General features: G+C 39.1%; 1 protein-coding gene across 11 annotated transcripts in view; it reads right to left on the reverse strand.

The window, feature by feature from the left end:
* Window positions 1-26,483, reverse strand: part of PCGF6 (polycomb group ring finger 6) — a 1,082,924-nt gene that overhangs the window by 1,048,841 nt on the left and 7,600 nt on the right. For 3 of the 11 annotated variants that reach the window (XR_014826849.1, XR_014826847.1, XM_021073477.2), the window contains 3 exons: window positions 24,546-24,573; window positions 15,703-15,801; window positions 9,183-9,269 (listed from right to left, as the gene is read on the reverse strand). Coding sequence is in view for 4 of the 11 variants with exons in the window: in XM_021073477.2 (XP_020929136.1) it covers window positions 9,183-9,269; window positions 15,703-15,801; window positions 24,546-24,573 (214 nt within the window). In the remaining 7 variants the exon portion in view is untranslated. Of the gene's footprint in view, window positions 1-9,182; window positions 9,270-11,007; window positions 12,066-14,455; window positions 15,802-20,536; window positions 21,587-24,048; window positions 24,574-26,483 lie in introns of those variants that run through there. The other 8 variants (XM_021073479.2, XR_014826850.1, XR_014826851.1 and 5 more) reach the window with 6 other exon arrangements.

Here is a 26,483-nt window from a genome sequence, read left to right on the forward strand (position 1 = left end):
TGTCTAGAATAGTGCTCCCTAAATATTTTTTGAAGTTAGCCACATCTGTGACTTACACCACAGCTCACAGCAACACTGGCTCCTTAACCCACTGAGCAAGGCCAGGGATTGAACCTGTATCCTTATGGTTACTAGTCAGATTAGTTTCTGCTGAGCCATGATAGTAACTCCTCTAATCAATTTTTTAAAAAGATAGTCATTTTGTAAGATTTCTGAAGTTTGACCTCATAAAAATTTTAGGAAATATTTTGTTTATATCTCTAAGTATGCTTTTCTTAGCTAAGAAACTATTTTGCTTTTGTATTTTATGAAGACTCTTTTTTTGTCATCTTTTTTTTTGTGTCTTTTCAGGCTGCACCTGTGGCATATGGAGGTTCCCAGGCTAGGGGTCCAATCAGAGCTACAGCTGCCAGCCTATACCACAGCCACAGCAACACTAGATCTGAGCTGCGTGTGTGACCTACACTACAGCTCACAGCAATGCCGGATCCTTAAGCCACTGAGCAAGGCCAGGGATTGAACCCATGTCCTCATGGATGGTAGTCTAGTTTTGCTAACCGCTGAGCTATGAGGGGAACTCCGAAGAATCTTTTGAATTACGTTACTAAAATGTAGACAACTGGTAATCTGGTGCTAAAATCATATAAGAATAATTAAATAATCATCCTAAAAGGTATTTGGCTACGTTTTTATTTTTTCATTTTCAGCTGCACTCATGGCATATGGAAGTTCCCGGGCCAGGGAGCCACAGCTGTGAATTATGCCACAGTTGTAGCAATGTCAGACCCTTAACCTACTGTGCCACAGAAGGAATTCCCAGCTACCCTTTTGTTAAGAGCCTGAGTTTTAAGTTCAATTTTTACAATAGGTGAATCTTGATTCTATCGCTAACTAGCCAAGTGACTCTGGGCAAGTTACTTAATCTCTTTTTACCAATTTCCTCATCTATAAGATATGACAATGGACTTTATTTATGTATTTATTTATTGCCTTTTTAGGGCTGCACCTCTAGCATATGGAAGTTCCTAGGCTAGGGGTCAAATCAGAGCTGCAGCTGCCAGCCTACGCCACAGCCACAGCAACACCAGGTCCGAGCCACATCTGTGATCTACATTGCAGCTCATGGCAACAGTGGATCCTTAACCAACTGAACAAGGCCAGGGATCAAACCTATGTCCTCATGGATACTAATTGGGTTCATCACCACTGAGCCACAACAGGAACTCCTACCAATGGATTTTATAATTAGAGGGCAAAGTTTCAAGAGAAACAGGATATCAGCATAGTTTCAAAGTATCTACCCATCATCAAGACATACTCCCCAGTATGAAGACATACTGACATCATGTAACTCCTGATATCATACCCTGAGAAGGGCGCATCACTTCTCCAGGATTTTTGCCAAAAATGCACAATCCCTAGCTAGTCACGAGAAAGCATCTGACAAACCCAAACTGAGGCACAGTCTGTAAAGTAACTGACTAGTACTCTTTGAAAGTATCAGTGATGAGACAAAAGACCTAAATAGACATTTCTCTGAAAAAGACATAAAGATGGGCAGGAGGCACATGAAAAAATGCCCAACACCATTAATTACTAGAAATGCGAATCAAAACTAGAATGAGATACCACCTCACACTACTCAAAATAGCTATCATTAGTAAGTCTGCAAATAACAAATGCTGGAGAGGGGTGGAAAGAATCACACTGTTGGTGGGAATGTAAATCTGTACAACCACTATGGAAAACAGTATGGAGGTTCCTCAGAAAACGAAATATAGAACTACCATATAATCTGGCGGTCTCACTCCTGGGCATACATCCAGACAAAACTATAAATCAAAAAGATACATGCACCCCTATGTTCATATCAGAACTATTCACAACAGCCAAGACATGGAAATAACCTAAATGTCCATAGACAGATGAACGGATTAAGAAGATGTGGTACATATACACAACAGAGTACTGCTCAGCCATAAAAAAGAATGAAATAATGCCATGTGCAGCAACATGGATGCAACTAGAGATTCTTATACCAACTGAAGTCAGAAAAAGAAAGACAAATACCATACAATATCACTTATATGTGGAATCTAAAATATAGCACAATGAACCTATTTATAAAACAGAAAAAGACTCACAGGCATGGAGAACAGACCTGTAGTTGCCAAGGGGGAGAAGGGAGGGAATGGGATGGACTGGGAGCAATGGGTTAGTAGATGCAAACTTTTTTTTGCCAGGGATTGAACCTGTCCTCATGGATACTAATTTGGTTCGTTATCACTGAGCCACAAAGGGAACTCCAGCAGACGCAAACTATTACAATTAGAAGAGATAAGCAATGTACTGTATAGCACAAGGAACTACATCCAATCTCTTGTGACAGAACATGATGGAAGAATAACATGAGAAAAAGAATGCATATATGTATAACTGGGTCACTTAGCTGTACAGCAGAAATTGACACATTCTAAATCAACTATTTTTTAATTTAAAAAATGTGTCAGTGATGAAAAACAAGAAAGGACTAGAGAATGAGGAGAGGATAAGGAGACATGACAACTAAATACAATGGGGAATCCTGGATGTGGATCCTGGGACAGAATATAGACAAAAGTAGGAAAACTGGCAAAATTCAAATGTCTGCAGCTTTATTAATAATATTGTCATAATGTTAATTTCTTAGTTTTGATGATTGTACCGTGGTTATGAGAGATGTTAATATTAAAGGATACTGGATGATATCTACCTAGGAACGATTTTTGTAACTTTTCTCTATGTTTTAAATTATTTCAAAGTAATATTTTAAAAAGAAGGGGACAATAATTGCTCCTTTTTTTTAAGGTTGCTGTGAGGCTTATATGAGGTAACATATATTCTTTCAAGCTTATATATAATACAGTATGGGGCATTCAGAGCTCAAGAAATGTCAATTATTATTAATACTGTCTTTCTCCTAGCTCTAAGCAATTTCACATCATATATGTTTTGTTTCTCAATTAACCTGACAGGCTGATCAATAGATTTCTGCTTTTCTTTTCACTTTCTCACCCAAATAGCGCTTGAAGACTTTTTTAAAGTGAGTCCTAATACCATCTTATTCTATCACTAAGTTGACTGTATTGCAAAGATAATTACATTCCATGCTTCTTCATGTCTTCTTTGGAAATAAGAAAACTATTGCTGGAGTTCCCGTCGTGGCGCAGTGGTTAACGAATCCGACTAGGAACCATGAGGTTGCGGGTTCGGTCCCTGCCCTTGCTCAGTGGGTTAAGGATCTGGCGTTGCCGTGAGCTGTGGTGTAGCTTGCAGACTCGGCTCGGATCCCACGTTGCTGTGGCTCTGGTGTAGGCCAGTGGCTACAGCTCCGATTCGACCCCTAGCCTGGGAACCTCCATATGCCACGGGAGCAGCCCAAAGAAATAGCAAAAAGACAAAAAAAAAAAAAAAGAAAACTATTGCTAATGGAAAAGCCAGTTACCTTTACAAAGAAACAGAGACATGACTAAGTCTCCTCTCTTCTTTTTCTTTTTTTTTCTTTTGTCTTTTGAGGGCTGCATCCGAGGCATATGGAGGTTCCCAGGCTAGGGGTTGAATCGGAGCTGTAGCTGCTGGCCTATGCCAGAGCCACAGCAACTCGGGATCCGAGCCAAATCTGCAACCTACACCACAGCTCTCAGCAAGGCCAGATCCTTAACCCACTGAGCAAGGCCAGGGATTGAACCCACAACTCATGGTTCCTAGTCGGGTTCATTAACCACTGAGCCATGACGGGAACTCTGGTACTATAAACTTTCTTCTATATGTCTCATTGCTATTGGGTATATACTCAGGAATGGAATTCCTGGGTTAGGTGGTATATAAAGATGGCTTAAATTGATATCCCCACCCAAATCCCATAGCAATTGAATCAGTTCACATTCCCACTACCAAAGTGCATAAATTCTAGTTGCTCCATATCCTCATCAGTACTTATATTGTGAATCCATTTAATTTTAGCCAGTTCTTTTGCATTTTGCTGGGTCTACTTAGCCAAACTATATTTCCCAGAACTCCCTTCCCATTTGGGTTAGTCAATTATTTAGCCAAATGAGATTTGCATGAGATTTGAGAAGTAGAAGGAAGAAGCCATTACACTCAGAAGGTCAGTAGAGGGTACCACTTGCTACTCCAGCTTATGCACACTGTTGGTACAGGGCAGCAGCCACGCCTGCAACTCCTCCAGCTCCCACCAGAGCTCCATTTTCAGCTTCTCTAAGTTCTGTTTCAGCACCATGGCAAAGACTGCCAGGTTTATCTATAGATCACCCACAACACTGAGGATGGAGGTGATGAAACAGAGACTCCAGTTTCTCCTAAGTTCCAATTTGCTCTTGCTATTCCCACTTAATGTTCATCTTTTCTCCCAATTGCTGCTCTGCTGATTTACAATGACTACTGGTCCACTACCAAATGTGGGCAATATCTTTCCAAATACTTCTTTTCTTTCATTCTTTTTTTTTTTTTTTTTTTTTTTTTTTTTTTTTTTTTTTAAGGGCTGCACCCTTAGCATGTGAAAGTTCCCAGGCTAAGGGTCAAATCAGAGCTAGAACTGCCAACCTATATAACAGCCACAGCAAAGTCAGGTCTAAGCCGCATCTGCAACCTACACCACAGCTCACAGCAATGTCAGATCCTTAACCCACTAAGCAAGGCCAGGGATTGAACCCATATCCTCATGGGTACTAGTTAGATTTGTTTCCCCTTAGCCACAACGGGAATTCCCTCCACATACTTCTTTACCAGTCCCTATTCTTATGTAAAATGTAATTTCTTATTCCATAACAATCATATTGGTTCTATGTCCCAGATGGAATCCTAGCAGTTAAAATTGGTGAATCTAGGGAAAGAGTAGATGGATGTTCACTGGATTATTCCTATGACTTTTCTGAAGATTTAAAAATTTTCAAATACAAAGATTACCATAACAAATATCTTTGTAACTAATACCTAGTTATACTGAATATTAACACTTTGCCTTTTTTCAAATATCTTTTTAAAATGATAAAAACTTGGAGTTCCCGTAGAGGCGCAGTGGAAACAAATCTGACTAGGAACCATGAGGTTTGTGGGTTTGAGCCCTGGCCTTGCTCAGTGGGTTAAGTATCTGGCGTTGCCGTGAGCTGTGGTGTAGGTCGCAGACATGGCTCGGATCTGGCATTGTTGTGGCTCTGGTGTAGTTCGGCAGCTCTAGCTCCGATTAGACCCCTAGCCTGGAAATCTCCATGTGCTGTGGGTGTGGTCCTATAAAGACAAAAGATAAATAAAACAAAATAAAATGATAAAAACTTTACATCTTCTTATCTAAAAGAGAAAAATATTGAGACTCATTAAATCTGACTGGTGCATATAAGGATATAGCAAATTAGTAAAAAAGAACACTGAGAAAAAATTAAATATAATTCTCCACAATAAACCATAGTCATTAAGGCAGCAGAAATTCTAGCCATAGTTCTTTACAGATTGGTGGTAAAGTAGAGCCACCAAAAATCAAGAAAAATATAATGATTTTTTGTTTCCTATCAAACTAGACATACATCCCCCATGATCAAGCCATTTCACTCCTTGCTATTTATCCAAGATAAATGAAAACATATGTTCTCAAAAAAAAGAGAAAAGAAACATGATTTTAAAAATGGGAAAAAGGAGAAGAGGAGAAAAAAAACTTGTATAAGAATATTTACAGGAATTCCTGTTGTGGCTCAGTGGTTAGCGAACCTGACTAGCATCCATGAGGAACTAGGTTCGATCCCTGGCCTCAATCGATGGGTTAAGGATCAGGTGTTGCCATGAGCTGTGGTGTAGGTTGCAGACACAGCTTGGATCCTGAATTCCTGCTGCTGTGGTGTAGGCTAGTGGCTACAGCTCTTGATTTAACCCCTAGCCTGGGAACCTCCATATGCTACAGGTGTGGCCCTAAAAAGACAAAAAAAAAAAAAAAAAGTTTATAGCTGCTTTAATATTAGCCCCCAACTGGAACTAGCCCCAGGTCTGCGGATAGGAGAAGGGATAATATATATGGCATATTATGATGAAAATACTATGCAGTAACAAAACAGAACACTATTGATATATGCAACCACACAGATGAATTTCAAAATGTATGCTGAGTGAAAGATGCTGGAACAAAAGAGTACATGTTTTATGATTCCACTTATATGACACATGAGAATAAGCAAAAATACTCTATGGTAAAACAGAGTTGTAAATCTTTTTTTTTTTTTTTTTAAGGGCCACAGGTGTGGCTTATGGAAGTTCCTGGGATAGGGTCAAATTGGAGCTGCAGCTGCCAGCCTACACCCTGGCCACAGCAATGACAGACCCAAGTCACATCTTGGACCTATACCACAGCTCCTGGCAACGCCGGATCCTTAATCCATTGAGCTGGGGGAGGGATCAAACCCATATCCTCATGCATACTAGCCGAGTTTGTTTCCACTGAGCCACATAGGAACTCAGGTGTAAATCTTTGTGACCTTGGGTTAGGCAATGGTTTCTTAGATATGACACCAAAAGCACAACAGACAAAAGGAAAAATAGATAAACTGGACTTCATTAAAATCAAACCAAATTTTTGTGCTTCAAAGATCACCATGAATAAAGTGAGAAGACAACCCAACGAATGGGAGAAAGTTTTTATAAATCATTTATCTGAAAAGGAACTAGTAGTTAGAACTCTTAAAACTCAATAATAGAAGGACAAAAAAAAAAAAAAAAAACACCCAATTTTTTAAAATGATGGAAATGGGTAAAGAATCTGAATAGGTATCTCTCCAAAAGACAAAAATGGGCAATAAATACATGAAAAGATGCTCAACATGATTAGTCATCAGGAGAATGAAATCAAAACCACAATGAAGAGTTACCGTTGTGGCACAGTGGAAATGAATCCAACTAGGAACTATGACGTTGCGGGTTTGATCCCTGGCCTGGCTCAATGGGTTAAGGATCCAGAGTTGCCATGAGCTGTGGTGTAGGTCGAAGATGTGGCTCGGATCCCAAATTACTGTGGCTCTGGCATAGGCCGGCAGCTATAGCTCCAACTCCAATTAGACCGCTAGCCTGGGAACCTCCATATGCCACAGGTGGGGCCCGAAAAAGAGAAAAAAAAAAAGCAAAAAGAAAAAAAAAAAGCAAACCACAATGAGATACTACTGCACACCCAAGAGAATGGCTATCATCAAAAGGTAGGTAGGTAGGTAATAAAGGCTGGCAAAGATGTAGGGAAAATGGAGACTTTTACACTGCTGGTGGGAACATAAAATTGGCCAAGTTGGAATTCCCATTGTGGTACAGTGGAAATGAAACCAACTAGTATCCATGAGGATATGGGTTCAAACCCTGGCACTGCTCAATGGGTTAAGGATCTATTGTTGCTGTGAGCTGTGGTGTAGGTCGAAGATGTGGCTCAGAACTGGTGTTGCTGTGGCTGTGGCATAGGCCAGCAACTATAGCTATGATTTGACCCCTAGCCTGGAAACCTCCATATGCTGCGGGTGCAGCCCTTAAAAAAAAAAAAAAAGGGAACAACTCAAATATTCATCAGTTGATCAATGATCCAATAAAATGTAGTATATCCATAAAATGGACTATTACATAGCCATGAAAATGGACAAATTACTATACATGCTATAATAATGAACCTTGAAAACATTATGCAAAGTAAAAGAAGTGAGTCAAACAAGACCACATAAGGTATGATTCCATTTATATGAACTGTACTAGACAGCTAAATCCACAGAGACAAAAAGTAGAGTAGTGGCTGACAAAGGCTGGGGATTGGGGTTACATGGAGAGTGAGTACTAGTAAGTATGGAGCTTGTTTTGGGAGTGATAACGTTCTAAAATTGATTGTGGTGAGAGTTTCAAAACTCTGTAAATATACTAAAATCCATTAAATGTATACTTTAAATAGATGCATTGTATGGTATATTAATTATATCTCAATAAAGCTGTTATTTAAAAAAAACAAAACAAAACAGAGAAATGCTCATCTATGGTGGGAAAAAAAAATTCCAAACAGTAGTTGCCTCAGTGTTGGGAAGAGGGATTGACTGGGAAGGGGAATGAGAGAGTTCTCTTGAGGTGATGTAAAGTTCCAAATCTCAAGAAGGAGTCTGAGTTAAATAGACATATATGAATGTCAAAACTTATGCATTTCAGTATACGTCAATTCAAACATGTAGTTGTTCACAAAACACAAGGCAAATATACCAATATAAGAATTATATTTCTAACAAATTAAACACAAACTTGTTAAGCTGAGAGCTGCTCATCTAATCTTTACTAGTACTTGTAAGCTTCTCAGAGCCTTTATAACTCTTTTATTTGGGCTGCACCCATGGCATGTGGAAGTGCCCTGGTCAGGGATCGAACTTGTGCCACAGCAACAACCTGTGCTGCGAAGTGACAACACTGGATGGATCCTTAATGTGTTGTGCCACAAGAGAAATCCAGAGCCATATAGATCTTGAAACAATTGATCACTCTGGGTTCAGTGATGTGTTAGAATATGTGGATCTTGCTTTTCTTTTCATTAAAACTGTAGATCCTATCTTGCTTTTCATTTATCCTAGCTAGATTTCACTTTACACTCACTCATATTATAGGCTAATTAGAACATCACAACAGTTATTACCCGGGCTTCTTACCAATTGAGCAAGGAATGGTATATGAACTTCTACAGCCTAATGAGTATCTGCAAATTTTTCTTAAAGAAATGTTCTTGTAGATATATTTGTCCAGTAGTCTTCAAAGCTTTATTTCAGTATTGACAGAGAACAAAGAGCAAAGCCTCTAGAATCAAACTGCCTGGGGTTTGAATCCTGGCTCACTCAATTACTCACTGTGATTAAGTTACATGTTCTTTCTGTACCTTGGTTTCCTTACCTTTAAAATTGGGGATAAAAGAAAACCTACCTCATAAAACCATGAGGAATAAGAGAGCTAATTGATCTAAATCATTTAGAAATGTGCCTGACACAAAGTAAGTATTCAATAAATATTAGCCTTATTATTTACAGTCCATAATTTTAAGAAAATTATAGAATATTTATTAAAACTATTGCTAATACAGAACTTTTTTGTTTCATTAAATAACTTGTCTGCTAGGCATAAATACAGTAAAATCTAAGACCCACCTGCATTGCTGCATCACCTATTGCACGTCGAATTTCCCTTAGCGTTTGATATCGCTCCAGCAAGTGATCACCACAGATAATATCTACCTACAGACAAATAAGGGCATAAGATTGCTTTCCTGCTTCAAAAAACCATACGAAAAATTAAAAGGTCAGCATATTTGTTCTAGACTAGGCTCTGCTATTTTTGACTGATTAAACACTCTCAAGAAAGATTTTAGAAACTTTGTACAAGAGTAAATAAAATATAAAGAGCATTAGAGGATGTAGCAGGACAACAAAACACCACAGCAGATAACACAATTATTTCCTTGAATCTCTGGGAACAAGTTATACCACATTTGACACATTCAGCATAAGGCACAAAAAAGGATATATGTGTGTGTATATATATGTGTGTGTATATATATGTATATATGTGTGTATATATGTGTGTATATGTGTGTGTGTATATATATATATATATATATGTATGTATATATATATATTTTTTCCCCCCTCCTGTTTTATGGCCACACCTGAGATATATAGAAGTTCCCAGGCAAGGGGCTGAATCCTATGCCACAGTCATGGCAATGTCAGATCCTTAACCCATTGTACCACAACAGAAACTCCCCAGAAAAGCGTACTTTTTAAAATAAAGTTTCATGATACAATGATTGAAAGGGTTTATAATACTTAAAAAGGCAATATTAAGTTTTTGCATAATTTTCTTAACCTTAATAAGGTCTTTTCAACCTTTAAGTAATATCAAAGCTCTAAGATAAATCTACTTTTATACAGAATGCTCTAGAAAGAACAATATGGTTGTAGAGTTACATACTCTATTGTAATGATTCCAGTATATTACTAAGATAGAAATGCAAATCCTTATTTTCTCTTCCACTGAGTATGCCTTTCCCACTGCCTTAAAATGGGATCAGGTCCTCAACATTCTGTTAATAGGTATCACTTAATTGGCTCCATCTCCTAATGTCCCTATTGAGTTTATGGCACGAAATTTTTTCTTGCTTTAAACCAGAATACCACCTCTAACTCCTATTTCTCCTTTTCCTTTCTTCTCCCATGCAATCAGTTACCAAGTCCTTCTTAATAATAACTCTTAATAATAAACCATCTCTCCTAACCAGATATCCTACCTTCAAATTCTGTTTACTCTAAAAATCCTATGCACAGCCAACATGTTGATCTCCCTAAAACCTTCAGCATGGTTGGATAAGAACAGCAAAAGCAGTTGCATTTAACTGAGCAGCCACTATGTGTACCATATGTTACACTACGTATTTGACATATGTTATTACTTCTTATTTTCACATTCCTGTGAGCAAGGTTCTCTAATTCCCATTTTACAAATAGGGACACTAAGAGGTCATTAAACTTTCCTAAGGTCACAAAGCTAGTAAGTAGCAATGTTCACAATGCTCAGATCTGAACCCAGGTCTATCTCTCTCGAAATGTAAGTGCATGTCAGGGGCTGGCGTACTTTCTATAAGGAGCTAGATAATATATACTTTAAGTTTTGTGGGCCATAGGATCACTGTCACATGTGCTTAGTTTCACCACTGTAGCATGAAAGCAGCCAGAGTATGACTGTTCTAACAAAACAAAATTTATAAAAACGGATAGGTTAGATTTGGCCCACAGGTCGTATATGGTCAAGCCCTGTGTTATCTCATAATATGCAACCTCCGATCAGAGATAAGATAACGTGTGTGTTATGCTTACCAGTGTTAAAGTTGGCAGAGCAACACTTGTTTGCAACATGACTTGAAAGCAATGACAGTAGATTTTGCACACAGAACTTAAATCCATGAAAATCAAAGAATTTGGAAACTAGCATTGTTTTTATTAGGTATCCAGCAATCCAGAGACCACACCACTCTTAGTGGGCTTCACTATACACTGTACAGTACACATTTATGATTTGTTTGTTACAATTTTCTTTTCAACTTAATCTTAAACCCAGGGATTAGCCATTTACTAACAGCATGATGTATACAGTCCTAGAGGGTATGTATGCATGTTAGGGGTTGTTTTTCGTTTTTATAAAAATGGGATCATGCTATTTTGTTCTACAAATTCCTTTTTTTTTTTTTTTTTGCTTTTTAGGGCTGCACTTGCAGCGTATGAAGGTTCCCAGGCTAGGAGTCAAATTGGAGCTACAGCTGTCGGCCTACATCACAGCCACAGCAATGGCGGAATCTGAGTTGTGTCTGCAACCTACGTGACAGCTCATGGCAATGCCAGATTCCCAACCCACTGAGCAAGGCCAGGGATCGAACCTGCATCCTTGTTGATTCTAGTGGGATTCACTTCTGCTGCATCACGAAGGGAACTCCCTGTACTACAAATTCTTAAAAAACAACAACTACACCTTAATATACCATGGACATATTTTGGAGTACATAGCTCTCTAACAGCTGTATTGTGTTCCATATTATGAATATATCACAAATTATATATCCATTCTCCTGATGAACATTTACATTGCTTCTGATTTTACATCGTGATTTTTAAGTTACTTGACTATGAACACTTCATAAGTTAGTTCATTCAAACAGTCACATCTGTCAGTCCCGACAGCATGAATTTTCTGACTTGTTCTAACTAATCACATATATGCTCAATTTAGTACCAATAGATAATAAAGAAATGGTAGAGACACACCATTGTTACATCAGAGTCTCTAAAAAATGATTTGGGGAGTTCTAGTCGTCACTCAGCAGAAACAAATCTGACTAGCATCCATGAGGACACAGGTTCAATCCTTGGCCTCACTCAGTGGGTTAAGGATCCGGCGCTGCTGTGAGTTGTGGTGTACATTGCAGGTGTGGCTTGGACCTAGAATTGCTGTGGCTGTGGTGTAGGCCAGTGGCTACAGCTCTGATTCAACCCACAGCCTGGGAATCTCCACATGCTGTGAGTGTGGCCCTAAAAAGACAAAAAAAAAAAAAAAAAAGATTTGGGAACAATTCAATGGTACAGTTAAGGTCATATGTTAAATAAACAATAATAATAAAAAACCTATCTTTTAAGATGGAATGAATTATGGTAGGATTAACAACAAAATCTAGTGATTGTTGATTTTTTTTTTGGCTGCATCTGAAGCACGCAGAAGTTCCCAGGCTGGGGATCACACCCACACCACAGAAATTACCAGAGCTACAGAGGTGACAACTCCAAATCCTTAACCTGTTGAGCCACCAGGGAACTCTTAGGATCTTTTATATAGAGAATATTTAGTGATCAATGTGATAATCATCTCATAAAAGCAAAATAAGATTTGAAGATGAAATGTACAATGAAACACAAGAGTAACTATAAAATAAGACAAAAGACACCAATAAGGAGTCCCCTTTGTGGCTCAGTGGTAGCAAGCCCGACTAGCATCCACAGGAATGCATGTTTGATCCCTGGCCTTGCTTAGTGGGTTAGGGATCCAGCGTTGCTGTGAGGTATGGTGTAGCTCTGATTCAACCCCTACAGCTCTGATTCAACCCCTAGCCTGAGAACTTCCATATGTCTTGGATGCAGCCCTAAAAAGACAAAAACAAAAAACAAAAAAGACACCAATGAATTCAAAACACCACTAAATCAACCGCAGTAATCCAGAGGTACTGGAGTATTTATGTGAAAGAAATCTATTTAGATAATTTTCTTCTTGCTTTTTAGGGCCACACCTGCGGTATATGGAAGTTCCCAGAGTAGTGGTTGAATCAGAGCTGCAGCTGCTGGCCTATGCCATAGCCACAGCAAAGCGGCATCTGAGCTGCATCCGTGACCTACACTGTAGCTCATGGCAACACCAGATCCTTAATCCACTGAGTGAGGCCAGGGATTGAACCCATATCCTCACAGATGCTGGTCTGGTTATTAAAACCCAACGAGCCACAATGGGAACTCCTATTCAGATAATTATTGACTTCTGATTTGAATTAACTTAAATCTCTTAAAAACACACGTTCAGAACTATCTTCCCTTTTTATTTTTATCTTCCATAAATAACTTTAAAGGTATTTTATCATTTAACAGTCCCCTAGTAATCACTCATTCCTGCTAGTAATTAACTGTATATGAAGGTCACATATCTGTAAACAAAGCAAGCATTTTCTACTCGAAACTAGAGTGTAAAGGTCAGCACAGAAAACTGGAGTGACTTGGTTGACCAAGAATTTTATTTTAATGGTTAGTGAGCTCAATGTTTTGTTCTTATTAGAAGTAACTCTGGGAATTCACTGGTGGTCCAGTGGTTAGGACTTGGCACTTTCACTCCTGTGGCCAAGGTTCAATCCCTGGACTGCGAGCTGAGATCCCACAGCAAGTCACTGCATGCAGCGCCCCCGCCCCCCCACCCCCCCACTCCTGCAAAAAAAGGAGTTAATACCTTATTTATTCTCTCTCAGATTTAGAAGGCTTAAACAATTTTTTTTTTTTTTTTAGGGCCACGCTTGTGGCATATGGAAGTTCCCAGGCTAGGGGTCAATCAGAACTATAGCTGCTGGGCTACGCCACAGCCACAACAATGTAGGATCTGAGCCACATCTTCAACATACACCATAGCTCACAGCAATGCCAGATTCTTAACCCACTGAGCAAGGCCAGGGATGGAACCTGCGTCCTCATGGATACCAGATTTGTTTCTGCTGCACCACAATGAAAACACCAAGCTTAAATAATTTTAGTCACAAACGGGTCTGCATGTTTCATAATTCTGTTCTATTATTTTAACATTTTGGTGAAATAGTAATTTATGAATGTTACCAGCTATCTAATACCTGAATAAGAAAAAAAAATTACCTAGAGCCCAGAGCTGAGAGCGAAAATTAAAGCCTGAAACAGATTTTCTATAATTTTATTTCAAAACGTTAAAAGTCTTGAATTTTATGATATGAGGAAAAAAACTTACATTTTTACACAATAAAACCAATTTAGAGCTTTGGCAAACCAAACTGTTTTTGGCTGCCCCTTGGCATATGGAGCTCCCAGGCCAGGCAGCAGATCCAAGCAGAAGCCATGAACTAAGCTGCAGCTGTAGCTATAGCAACACAGGATCCTTAACCCACTGTGAGGCGCCAGGGACCAAAACCTGAAGCACAGCACTCCTAAGACGCTGCCGATCCTGTTTTGCCATAGAGGGAGTTCCAAACCAAATTTTATTTATTTATTTATTTATTTTTGTCTTTTGCCTTTTTAGGGCCACACCCACGGCGTATGGAGGTTCACAAGCTAGGGGCTGAATCAGAGCTGTAGCCACCAGCCTACGCCACAATCACAGCAATGCCAGATCTGAGCCGTGTCTGCAACTTACACCACAGTTCACGGCAACGTCAGATCCTCAACCCACTGAGGGAGGCCAGGGATCGAACCCACAACCTCATACGAACCAAATTTTTTAAATGTGAAATGTATAAATGGCTCTGATCAATAATCTAGCCACAGAGGAAGTAATCTATATCCTAAAGAAAGTCCTGCCCTCTTGAGTGCCACTTCTTATTCTACCTAATCAGATGTAAGTATTTCGATTTCCGCTTTTAGAAATAACAGATTATTATGGAATCACTCATACTTCTTTGTCTAGGAGTCTCTAAACAGCTATCTAAGGGTAACCAAAAGTCTAAAAAAACCTCAAGTATGCTTTGGCTACAAAGTGACAGATAAGTCTTTTCCAATTTTCAGTTGCCATGAGATACAACTAGTATTATGTCAAAGTTAGTAAGAGAAGTCACATATCTTTGGATTTAATATATATTTAATATCAGCAGATATTGGTCCTAAAAACACCAGCAAAATTCCAGCCAGCTTTGAAATATCTATTATCTAACAAACACATATTTTAGATAAAAATTATTCTATGAAATTTTACATATGCTGGAGAATGATACAAATCTTTTTTAAATAAGACTAATGAAAAAGCAAAATAAGACTAATGAAAAAGCAAAATTATATAAATATTCATTTTCACTGGTCCACATACTCAAACTATGAATATATTTACACTTTATGTTCAACTATACTTGAAGTTTGAGACTCCATCCTACAACAACGTATTATATAGCTAGAATGGGAGAACTGTTTCAATCCTTAAAAAACTAGCAGAGTCTATATTAGATAAATATTTCACTTTTCTAGGTGTCCTGGGCTAGCTTGTTATACCTGAGCAACAGATAAATGCAAGAATGTTCTCTAAAGAGAAGAGAATGGATGGAAAAAGTAATCTGCTCTACTATCGAAAAGGAAAGAGCTGGAGCTGAGGCTCTAGAAGCTCTTTAATAGTTCTCATGCTGTCAGCTTTTCTCTGACACCCACAGATGGTCATCAATGGCAGCAAGAAATAGATAATAAGTCAAATATGATTATTTGGAGATGGGGAATCACTGTTACCAATACTAAATTAGCATTTATAATATCTGTAATATCACAAACGAAAGCCACTGTGTGAAATCCTAGAGACGGTTTTCTCTTCAATATGCTAAAGGTAATCTCTCAACTTCCCCTGTCCTTTTACACACATATACTCTACCTGACAGGCTGGATCAAGACCCATTTTCCTTCTGAGAAATTTTTCTACATGTCCAATAGTTGCTTCTCCTGAAACTCGGACAAATTTCTTTTCCAATGGCTACAAAAGTAAACAAACAAGCCTATTTTCAGATTAAATATACATAAAGTGTATAAACCTTAAAGTAAATTTTATAGCAAAGATGATTCAATAGATTTATGACAGAAAAATTACTATGAAATTTGAGTTATCTATTGAAGAAAAAAAATTTCCGCTTAGCTTTCCCTCTCTGAAAAGCATGTCAACATTTTTTTTTTTAAGAATATAAAGCCTTACTGATTTGTTTTATGACCTCATCAAAGATAAAACTTAGAGTAAAATTTACTGACAGGGAATACCCAAGACTGAATGTCTAAAACTATCTGGTTTCTTCAACAAAAAAACTGCAAGGGAAAAAAAACCTACAACCAAAGCTAAGGAGGAACCACTAGACTTAAAAAGATATAAAGACTATAAATAAGAGATACAGGAGTTCCCGTCCTGGCGCAGTGGTTAACGAATCTGACTAGGAACCATGAGGTTGCGGGTTCGATCCCTGCCCTTGCTCAGTGGGTTAAGGATCCGGCGTTGCCATGAGCTGTGGTGTAGGTTGCAGACGCGGCTCGGGTCCCGCGTTGCTGTGGCTGTGGCGTAGGCCGGCGGCTACAGCTCCAATTCGACCCCTAGCCTGGGAACCTCCGCATGCCGTGAGAGCGGCCCGAGAAATGGCAAAAAGACAAAAAAAAAAAAAAAGAGAGATACAATATATGGCTCTTACTTGGATCCTGATTATTAAAAACCTACAAAATAATTTTCACATTACTGTTAATTTTAAAAAGTATAGTATCGTTATTTGGTTTTATTAAGTCCTTATCTTTCAGAAACAAACTTAACTGTTTACTGATAAACTGATACAACAGTCTGGGATTTGCTTCAAGATTGTATAGGAGAAGTGGTAAAGGTACAGGTGAAATAATATTGGCCATTATTTTGGAATTATTGAAGTTAAGTGATGTGTACATGTATACTCATTTTACCATTCTACTTCTGTATCACCGTGAAAATTTCTATAATAAAGGATTTTCTTTAAATAGAAAATTAAAAAATTAATAATTAGACATACACGGCTAAACTCTGATCCAGCGATCTAAGGTGACAGGTAGAGAGATCATAGGATTTTATTTTATTTATTTATTTTTGTCTATTTGCCATTTCTTGGGCCGCTCCCTCAGCATATGGAGGTTCCCAGGCTAGGGGTCGAATTGGAGCTGTAGCTACCAGCCCACGCAAGAGCCACAGCAACTTGGGATCCAAGCCACATCTGCAACCTACACCACAGATCACAGCAACGCCGGATCCTTTACCCACTGAGCAAGGGCAGGGATCGAACCCACAACGTCATGGTTCCTAGTCGGATTCGTTAACCACTGAGCCATGTCAGGAACTCCAATAGGATTTTAAAGTGGAAAATGGAGTTCCTGTCGTGGCTCAGTGGTTAACAAACCTGACTAGGATCCATAAGAATGTCAGTTCGATCCCTGGCTCTGCTCAGTGGGTTAAGGATCCGGCGTTGCCGTGAGCTGTGTGGTGTGGATTGCAGATGCTGCTTGGATCTGGTGTTGCTGTGGCTGTGGTGTAGGCCACCAGCTACAGCTCCGATTCGACCCCTAGCCTGGGAACCTTCACATTCCAAGGGTACAGCCCTAAAAAGACAAAAGACAAAAAAATATAAAAAAATAAAAATTAAAAATTAAAAAAAAATAAAGTGGAAACTAATGCTTACCCAGCCTCTCTTTCTATTAACACAGATGAAAAGCTGGGGAAAAGAGAAAGTGTACCTTTTTATTCCCAGCCACACCCTCAGCATGTGGAAGTTCCCGGTCAGAGATCAAATGCAAGTCACAGCTGTGATCTAAGGGAACTCCTAAAAGTGCAACTTTTAGGAAAACATGAAGTATTTTTCTAGCACTAGCAGAGAGGGAGCCCGGAGTTGCTACCAAGAGGACCTAGGCAAGTTAAGCACAGGTTGTTCCATGTAACAGCGCTCAGCTCTTATCTGTAATTTGGCTTAAGACTTTTCTTAACAACAGATCTATCCCTTATTACCCCAGTAGAGCAGATAGCATTTTAAGCGCAGGTATTCCAGAGAGAGACTGCCTGAGTTCTAACCCTGGTTCCACTATTTTCTAGTCTCGGTTCATAGCTGCGAGTCTCTGGACAAGGTGCTAAACTGTTTTGGGTTTCCATTTCCTCATTTGTAAAACAGAGATATTAATAACACCTTCCTCATACAATTATCATGAGGAAAGTGTATTAATATATGGAAATAACTATTAGTAATTTCTGGTACATAGTGAATACTTAGTTATTACTAGTGTGTTGATTTATCTGGCTCTTTATGTGAAGGAATCTAACCAGAGGACCTAGCTGTCATCACGGGCACCAATATAACAGACAAAAAATTGCCAAGCTGTGGGAGTCCCCGGGTGGTCTAATGTTTAGGACTTGGTGCTTTCACTGCAAGCTGCTGTGTAAGTTGAAGATGCGGCTCAGATCTGGCACAGGTTCATTCCCTTGTCTGGCAACTGAAATCCCACATCAAGCCACTGCATGCTGCAGCCAAAAAAAAAAACAAAAAAACAAAGCTTCATGTTCTTTTTGTTTTTGTTTGGCCACGCTCAGGCATGTGGAAATTCCCAGGCCAGGGATAAACCTGAGCCACAGCAGCAAACTGTACCACAGTAGCAACCTGAGCTGCCACAGTGACGATGGCAGATCCTTAACCAACTGTGTCACAAGGGAACTCCTCATGTTCTTTTAATGCAGGTATACAAATCATCTCACAAATCTAAGGCAGTCTCTCTCACTAAGCAGCAAATATAGCAGTGCCCCGGGTGGAATCTAGACAAAGGTACCACATTGTAGATGGCACTGCCTGATTAGCGTGAGAATCCCATCTGGTGCCCCAAGAAGCTGCTATTCCGGGTCATCTAGCTAGATGCCTGCCTGGCAACCAGTGCACTTCTGCATGTCAATGTCTTGGGCTTACCATCACAATAGCGGGCTTCAGGGATACCAGTAGAGGACAGTTCAGTATCTCTCATTTCTAGTTCACGGGCAAGCACTTTACCCCAAGTGTTTGTGGAAATTAATCCAACTTAGCTAAAGCTATCAACACTGTACTTTTAATTATTATTATAATTTTGTCTTTTTAGGGCCACACCTGCGGTTTATGGAGGTTTCCAGGCTAGGGGCTGAATCAGAGCTGTAGCCACCAGCCTACACCAGAGCCACAGCAACGCCAGATCCGAGCCTTGTCTGCGACCTACACCACAGCTCACAGCAACACCAGATCCTTAACCCACCAAGCAAGGCCAGGGATCAAACCCGTGTCCTCATGGATACCAGTCAGTTTTGTTTCCGCTGAGCCATGACAGGAACTCCTGTAGTTTTAATTTTTTACTTTTTGGCGATACCCATGATATGTGGAAGTTCCCAGATCAAGGATCGAACCAAAGATGCAGCTGCGGCCTGTGCCACAAATCCTTAACTTGCGGCACCACAAGGGAACTTCCAATACTAAACTTTTAGATCACCCAGAACAGAATTATGAGATCTGCTAATACCTGAAAGAGAAACACTGGTCTTGGCTTTCAAAGCTAGGGTTCTCAAGTGGATAACCTTAGTCTTCATACCTCAGGCTCACCAGTTAACAGAATTTTTTTCCACATATAATTCAGATCCGGCTTTTTTATATTTTATTTTTATTTTATTTTCTCTTTTTAGGGCCACTCCCGTGGCACTTGGAAGTTCCTGGGCTGGGGTCAAATCAGAGCTGTAACTATTGGCCTACACCACAGCCACAGGAACGCCAGATCTGAGCCGCATCTTCAACTTACACAGCAGCTTGCAGCAATGCTGGATCCTTAACCCACTGAGCCAAACCAGTGATTGAACCTTCATCCTCAAGCATACTAGTCAGGTTCTTAACCTGCTGAGCCACAATGGGAACTCCCAGATCCAGCATTTTTAAAAGACAATTTGCCTTTTTTTTTTGCCTAAGGCTATAAAACCAGTTTTCACCTAAATGGTCAACTCATTTGTTTTTCCTGCTACATCTAATAGCCTTGTACCATCTGCATAAAAACAGGAAAGAAAAATTCCACTCAAGAATTCTTTGAAATTGTTTCTTTGAAATTAAGCACAGCAATCCTTCCTACCATCTCTAACACAATTCGATAAGTGAAAACAAGCTAGGATCTTATAGGGAAATTTGAGAGACATTCAGTTATTTTCTCATTTAGAAAATGCATATCACTAAAAATATCTTTTAAAAAGGTGGTACTGGAGTTCCCGTGGTGGCACAGTGGAAATGAATCCAACTAGGAACCATGAGGTTGTAGGTTCAATCCCTGGCCTCAGTGGGTTAAGGATCTGCTGTTGCCGTGAGCTGTGGTGTAGGTTGCCAGTGGGGTGCAGATCTGGTGTTGCTGTCGCTGTGGCATAGGCTGGCAGCTATAGCTCCAACTGGACCCCTAGCCTGGGAACCTCCATATGCCGTGGCTGCGGCCCTAAAAAGCAAAAAAAAAAAAAAAAAAAAGGTTGGTACCAACTCATAATTATATACTACTTTGAAAAAAAATTCCTACCTCTGTCAAGTGAAAATAGTAACCAAGGAGCAACGCAAATCCCTAGCAACCATTTGAAATACTTTCTTGGAAAAAATACTGACTGTGTGTGTGGGGTAAGAGAAGCACAAGATGAGCATACAACACCCTGTCAGCAGATAGCAAGAAAGCTATCAGATTATGATTACCTATGGTAAGATAATTTGTCTAGCAATAAGGATAATAACTGAAATGGGTTTAAACCACAAGTATGTTTAAACCCATGAGTTCATATTAAAGTAAAAACAAAGGCAACAATACCTAATTGGTTAACTGAAGCATACTAAAGAATCTATTCATTATTTTGAAGCTGGTAAGTAAAGGGAGAGAATTGGCACCCGTCCTGTGTTTCCTTACAACTGGCTAACCAAATAGAGATTTCTCTTTACAGAAGTATTTCAACCAATAAAAGAAGGAGGAATGACAGCATCATTTCTCAGTGTCTAAGCCACTGAGTACCAATGGCTGCTAACACTACAAACACTGAGTACCAATGGCTGCTAACACTACAAACACTGAGTACCAATGGCTGCTAACACTACAAAGAGACATAGACATCCAGATATTATGTATCTACAGATGGACAAAAACACCACTACCTATGAGGTATTCTTGGTCCTCTCAAATCAAACCTGTCTGATCAACACTCAGACTTAATTACTAGTTTATGGGAAAGACAGGGGACAGAAGAACATGTTAAATTATAGCTCAGAGATGCAACATGAAAACCTAATCTGTAGGAAACTATAGGACAAGTGACTCAGTTTTGTCAACAACGAAATACAAGAAGAAAGAAATGGCAAACTTACAGATTTAAAGAGTTACCAATCAATCACAATGTATGAACATTATTTGGATCCTGACAAAGTATTAAAACAAAACAACACTATGATTGAGACAAAAATTTGGTCACCAACTAGGTATTTGATAATAAATTGTTAATTTTTTTATTTACCTCTCAACTGTTTGAAAAATTACAAACTTACAGAGAAGTTTTAAGAAAAATAAATCAAGAGCCAGATAGCCTCCACCTACTTTACAAACTATCAATGCTATATTTCTTCTAGCTCTTCCCATGTATATGTGTATATATGCATACACTTATTATTTCTTAAATTACTTGCAGACATTGAGATATTTTACCCCTAAACATATTAGCAGTGGAATTACTCATTGGGGCTCAGCAGTAATGAACCCAACTAGGATCCACAAGGATATGGGTTCAATCCCTGACCCCACTTAGTGGGTTAAGGATCTGGCGTTGCTGTGAACTGTGGTGTAGGTCACACATGTGGTTTGGATCTGGTGTTGCTGAGGCTGTAGTGTAGGTTGGCAGCTGCAGCTCTGATTTGACCCCTAGCTTGAGAACTTCCATATGCCACCCTTCCATATGCCACTAAACCCTTAACTGCTAGGTCACCAGTAAACTCCATGATGAGCCTCTTTTTTTTTTTTTTTTTTTTTTGGCTTTTTGCTATTTCTTGGGCCACTCCTGCGGCATATGGAGGTTCCCAGGCTAGGGGTCGAATTGGAGCTGTAGCCACCGGCCTACACCAGAGCCACAGCAACGCGGGATCCGAGCCGCGTCTGCAACCTATACCACAGCTCACGTCAACGCCAGATTGTTAACCCACTGAGCAAGGGCAGGGACCGAACCCGCAACCTCATGGTTCCTAGTTGGATTCGTTAACCACTGCACCACGACGGGAACTCCAAGTCTCTTTTTTTTAATGACCATGTATTATACCAAAAAATGCTACGAAAAATGACAATGTATCATACCAATAATGCTACAAAAGTGTCATAAAAGATAAAAATAAAGTGACAGGCATATTGGAGAGTCAAGGAAATTACAGAAACATGACAACAAAATGCAACTCCTACACAGGAGTTCCCTGGTTATCACTGCCATGGCTGGGTCACTTCTGGGGTATGGTTCAAAACCTGACCCGGGAACTTCTGCAGCCCATGGGCCTAGTCCAAAAAAAGAGAGACTCATCTTTTAAGAATGATGAAAAACTTTATAGATGAAGTGGCAAAATGCTGGGGATTTGTTTCAGAATACTATTAGAAAGTACGGAAGTGGATGGAGACAAAATGAAATTAAATTGGCCATTAGTTAATTGGTAAAGCTGTGTGATGCATATATGGAGGTTCTATTCTGTCTACTTTTTATTTTTCTATTATTTTTTTTTCTGTCTACTTTTTAGTACGTTCAAAATTTTTCATAATTAAAATAAAACTTAAAAAGTTTTGGGAAACTTTTTCTGGACTGTATTACTGCTTTAGTGAAACACTTTTTTTTGTCTTTCTTTTCTTTTTAAGGCCATACCTGGGGCATAAGGTAGTTCCCAGGGGTCAAATCGGAGCTGCAGCTGTGGGCCTATGCCACAACCATGGCAACACAGGATCTGAGCCACATCTGCAACCTACGCCACAGCTTGCAGCAATGCTGGATCCTTAACCCACTGAGTGAGGCCAGGGTGGAACCCGCATCCTCATAGACACCATGTGGTGTTCCTAACCCATTGAGTCACAATGGGAACTCCTAACCCTTTTCTTAAAAATACCTATTTTTTACTTTTTATTTTAAGTGAGAATTGCAACATTTTAAATTTTTTTATATACTTTTTAATTTATTTATATTATTTATTTTGCTTTTTAGGGCCACACCTGCGGCATATGGTGGTTCCCAGGCTAGGGGTCAAATCAGAGCTACAGCTGCTGGCCTATGCCACAGTCACAGCAATGCAGGATCCGAGCCATGTCTGTGAACTACACCACAGCTCACGGCAATGCCAGATCCTTAACCCACTGACGAGGCCAGGCATTTAACACACAACTTCACGGTTCCTAGTCGGATTCGTTTCCACTGCACCACAATGGGAACTCTACTCCTAACACTTTTAAATCAAATGTAGAAGATAGATTTTATGATTTTCATGCCATATGCATACACAGTGAAATGTTTAACTAGGCATCATCCTAGTCAGACGTATTTATTTGAACTCAAAGATGAGGTATAAAAAAAACTTTTTAGGGAGTTCCCGTTGTGGTGCAGCGGAAAAGAATCCGCCCAAGAACCATGAGGTTGCGAGTTTAATACTTGGCCTTGCTCAGTGGGTTAAGGATGCAGCATTGCCATGGGCTGTGGTGTAGGCCAGCCCCTGTAGCTCTGATTTGACCCCTAGCCTGGAAACCTCCATATGCCACAGGTGCATCCCTAAAAAGCAAAAATAATAATAATGATAATAATAAAAAATTAAATTTAAAAAAATAGAATCAAACAATATGTGGCCTTTTGTGTCCAGCTTCTTTCACTTAAAATGTTTTCAGGGTTCATTATGTTGTAGCACATAGCAGTATTTCATTCCTTTTTATTTCCAAATAATATTCCAGTGTATGGATATATCATATTTTGTTTATTCACTCATCAGTTGGGTTATTTATGATTTGGGGCTATCATCTTGTAAATTTTTTCCAATAATTTTTCTTTTAGGGCTGCACCTGCTACATATGGAAATTCCCAGGCTACGGGTCGAATCAGAGCTATAGCTGCTGGCCTACACCACAGCCACAGCAATGCCAGATCCTTAACCCACTGAGCAAGGCCAGGGATCAAACACGTGTCCTCATGGATACTAGTTGGGTTCGTTACCACTGAGCCAGGATGAAAACTCCTTTTTTTTTCCCCCTGAAGCCTTTAAGACAACTCGGAATTTAAGTATGTTACAAAGGAATTCATTCTTACCTCCAATGTTTCAGCAAATGATTGAAGCGACAAGTTAGGGCAGGTTAATTTGAACTAAAAATTTACATGCAAATAAAATTTTAAGCTCATATTTAACTCCTAATGCCAACTATGCAAAAAATGCTTTGAAACATTTACCACCAAATTAACACAGCATTTGGTTTTAGTTTAAAAAATTACTCACCTATTTTTCTTAGTTCTGAATTAATAACAAATCCCTACTTAATAACTCTTTTCTCATAAACCTATTATAAGAGAGCATTACTGAATATACTTCATATTTCAACAAGTTTTATTTATAAAACACTTTTACTGTAATTGAAGACAGTCTCCACATGATTGCTAATCTTAAATTTGTGTGCTACAGGGTCCTCCTCTGAAGTAAATGAAAAATAAAAGTAAAATACCTTAATATGTCCTGTTCCTTCATTAGCACTGAAAAATAAAAGTAAAATTAGTCAATATTTTAAATACATTTAAGTAATAACACAGAAAAATAACATAAAATAAATATATATAAATATTTGAGGAACATCAATTTTAAAACACAGTCACCTAATCCTTTATGAAATAAACAAATGCAGTTAACGGTCGGTCATATCTGCCACCTAGTGGTAAGGTAAAGGCAGTTTTCTCCAGTATTTTATATTGCTTTGTGTATTTATTTCCAGGAGTTAAAAGTATATTCTTTTTTTTTGTCTTTTTGTCTTTTTTTAGGGCTGCACCCATGACATATGGACGTTCCTAGGCTAGGGCTCTAATTGGAGCTGTAGCCACTGGCCTGTGCCACAGCCACACCAACGTGGGATCCAAGAATCTGCAACCTACACTATAGCTCATGGCAATGCTGGATCCTTAACCAACCGAGCGAGGCCGGGGATCGAACTCACAACCTCATGGTTCCTAGTTGGGTTCATTAACCACTGAACCATGATGGTAACTCCTTTTTTTTTTTTTTAATGATTTTTATTTTTTTCCATTTCAGCTGACTTACAGTGTTCTGTCAATTTTCTACTGTAGAGCGAGGTGACCCAGTCACACATACATATATACATTCTTTTTTCTCACATTATCATGTTCCATCATAAGTGACTAGATATAGTTCTCAGTGCTAGACCACAGAACCTTATTGCTTATCCATTCTAAAGGCAATAGTTTGCATCCTAAAAGTATACTCTTAATATTTAGATTTCTCCCACATGTAGCATTCTAATATTTTCCAGCTTGAAGTAAAACTTCTTTTTTTTCCCCATCATAATTAATGTGGTTTTTTTTTCTCAAGAGTAATTTTTACAAGATAGAGTGTTACAAGAAAGTTGCTATATTTTCTGGTTTTACTTGCAGTATAATCACCTGGGCATAATTTGCTCAGTTTGCCTTTTCCCTAGAAGTGCAAAGAGATTGCCTGATTAAATCAGTTACTTTTATATCATGAGGAGACAAGGAACAAACTTTTTTTGAGCATCCACTATGTACTAGGCATTATATTAGGTCTTCCTATATTATGTGTTTTTCATTCAGTCCTCAGAGTAGCCCCGCAAACCAGGTATTAGAACCCCCCTTCCACAAACCAGGAAAACTAAGCTCAGAGAGGTTGAATAACTTGATTATAGTCATAGAACTACTAAGTAATAAAGCTGGGTTTCAAGCTCAGGTGTTACATCTCAAAGCCCATGTTCTTTTTTCCCTATTAGGTTGTGAAGAAGAGGCAAGATCACAGTGGCATCATCTAGAGCAAAAACAAAATAGAGAGGAAGTTCCTATTGTGGCTCAGCAGGTTATGAACCCAACTAGTATCCATGAGGATGCATGTTCAATCCCTCCTGGCCTTGCCAGTGGGTTAAGGAGGTGGTGTTGCCGCAAGCTGTGGTGGACATCAAAGACACAGCTCAGATCCCATGTTGCTATAGCACAGGCCAGCAGTTGTAGCTCCAATTAGACCCCTAGCCTGGGAACTTCCATATGTCGCAGGTGCAGCCCTAAAAACAAAACAAAAAACCATAATAGAGAAACATTAAAATGTTACATTATAAATATGTATTTAGAGTATATAATAAGTAACACCAATATAAATATAAAACAAGTTTATATATAAACATTAAGTATACAGGTGGAGTTCCCATTGTGGCTTAGGGGTTAACAAACCGGACTACTACCTATGAGGACTCGGATTGGATCCCTGGCCTTGCTCAATGGGTTAAGGATCAGGTGTTGCCATGAGCTGTGATGTAGACTGGCAACATAGCTCTGATTCAACCCCTAGTCCAGGAACTTCCATATGCCGTGGGTGCAGCCCTAAAAACACTTAAAAAAAAAAAGGTTTTCCAATGTAGTAAAAATGACTG

The sequence above is a fragment of the Sus scrofa genome, chromosome 14 (assembly GCF_054392235.1).
Source record: "Sus scrofa isolate SSC_HxYL_T2T_F1_AM1 chromosome 14, Sscrofa_HxYL_maternal_Yorkshire_Landrace_v2.0, whole genome shotgun sequence".
Taxonomy (NCBI): Eukaryota; Metazoa; Chordata; class Mammalia; order Artiodactyla; family Suidae; genus Sus; species Sus scrofa.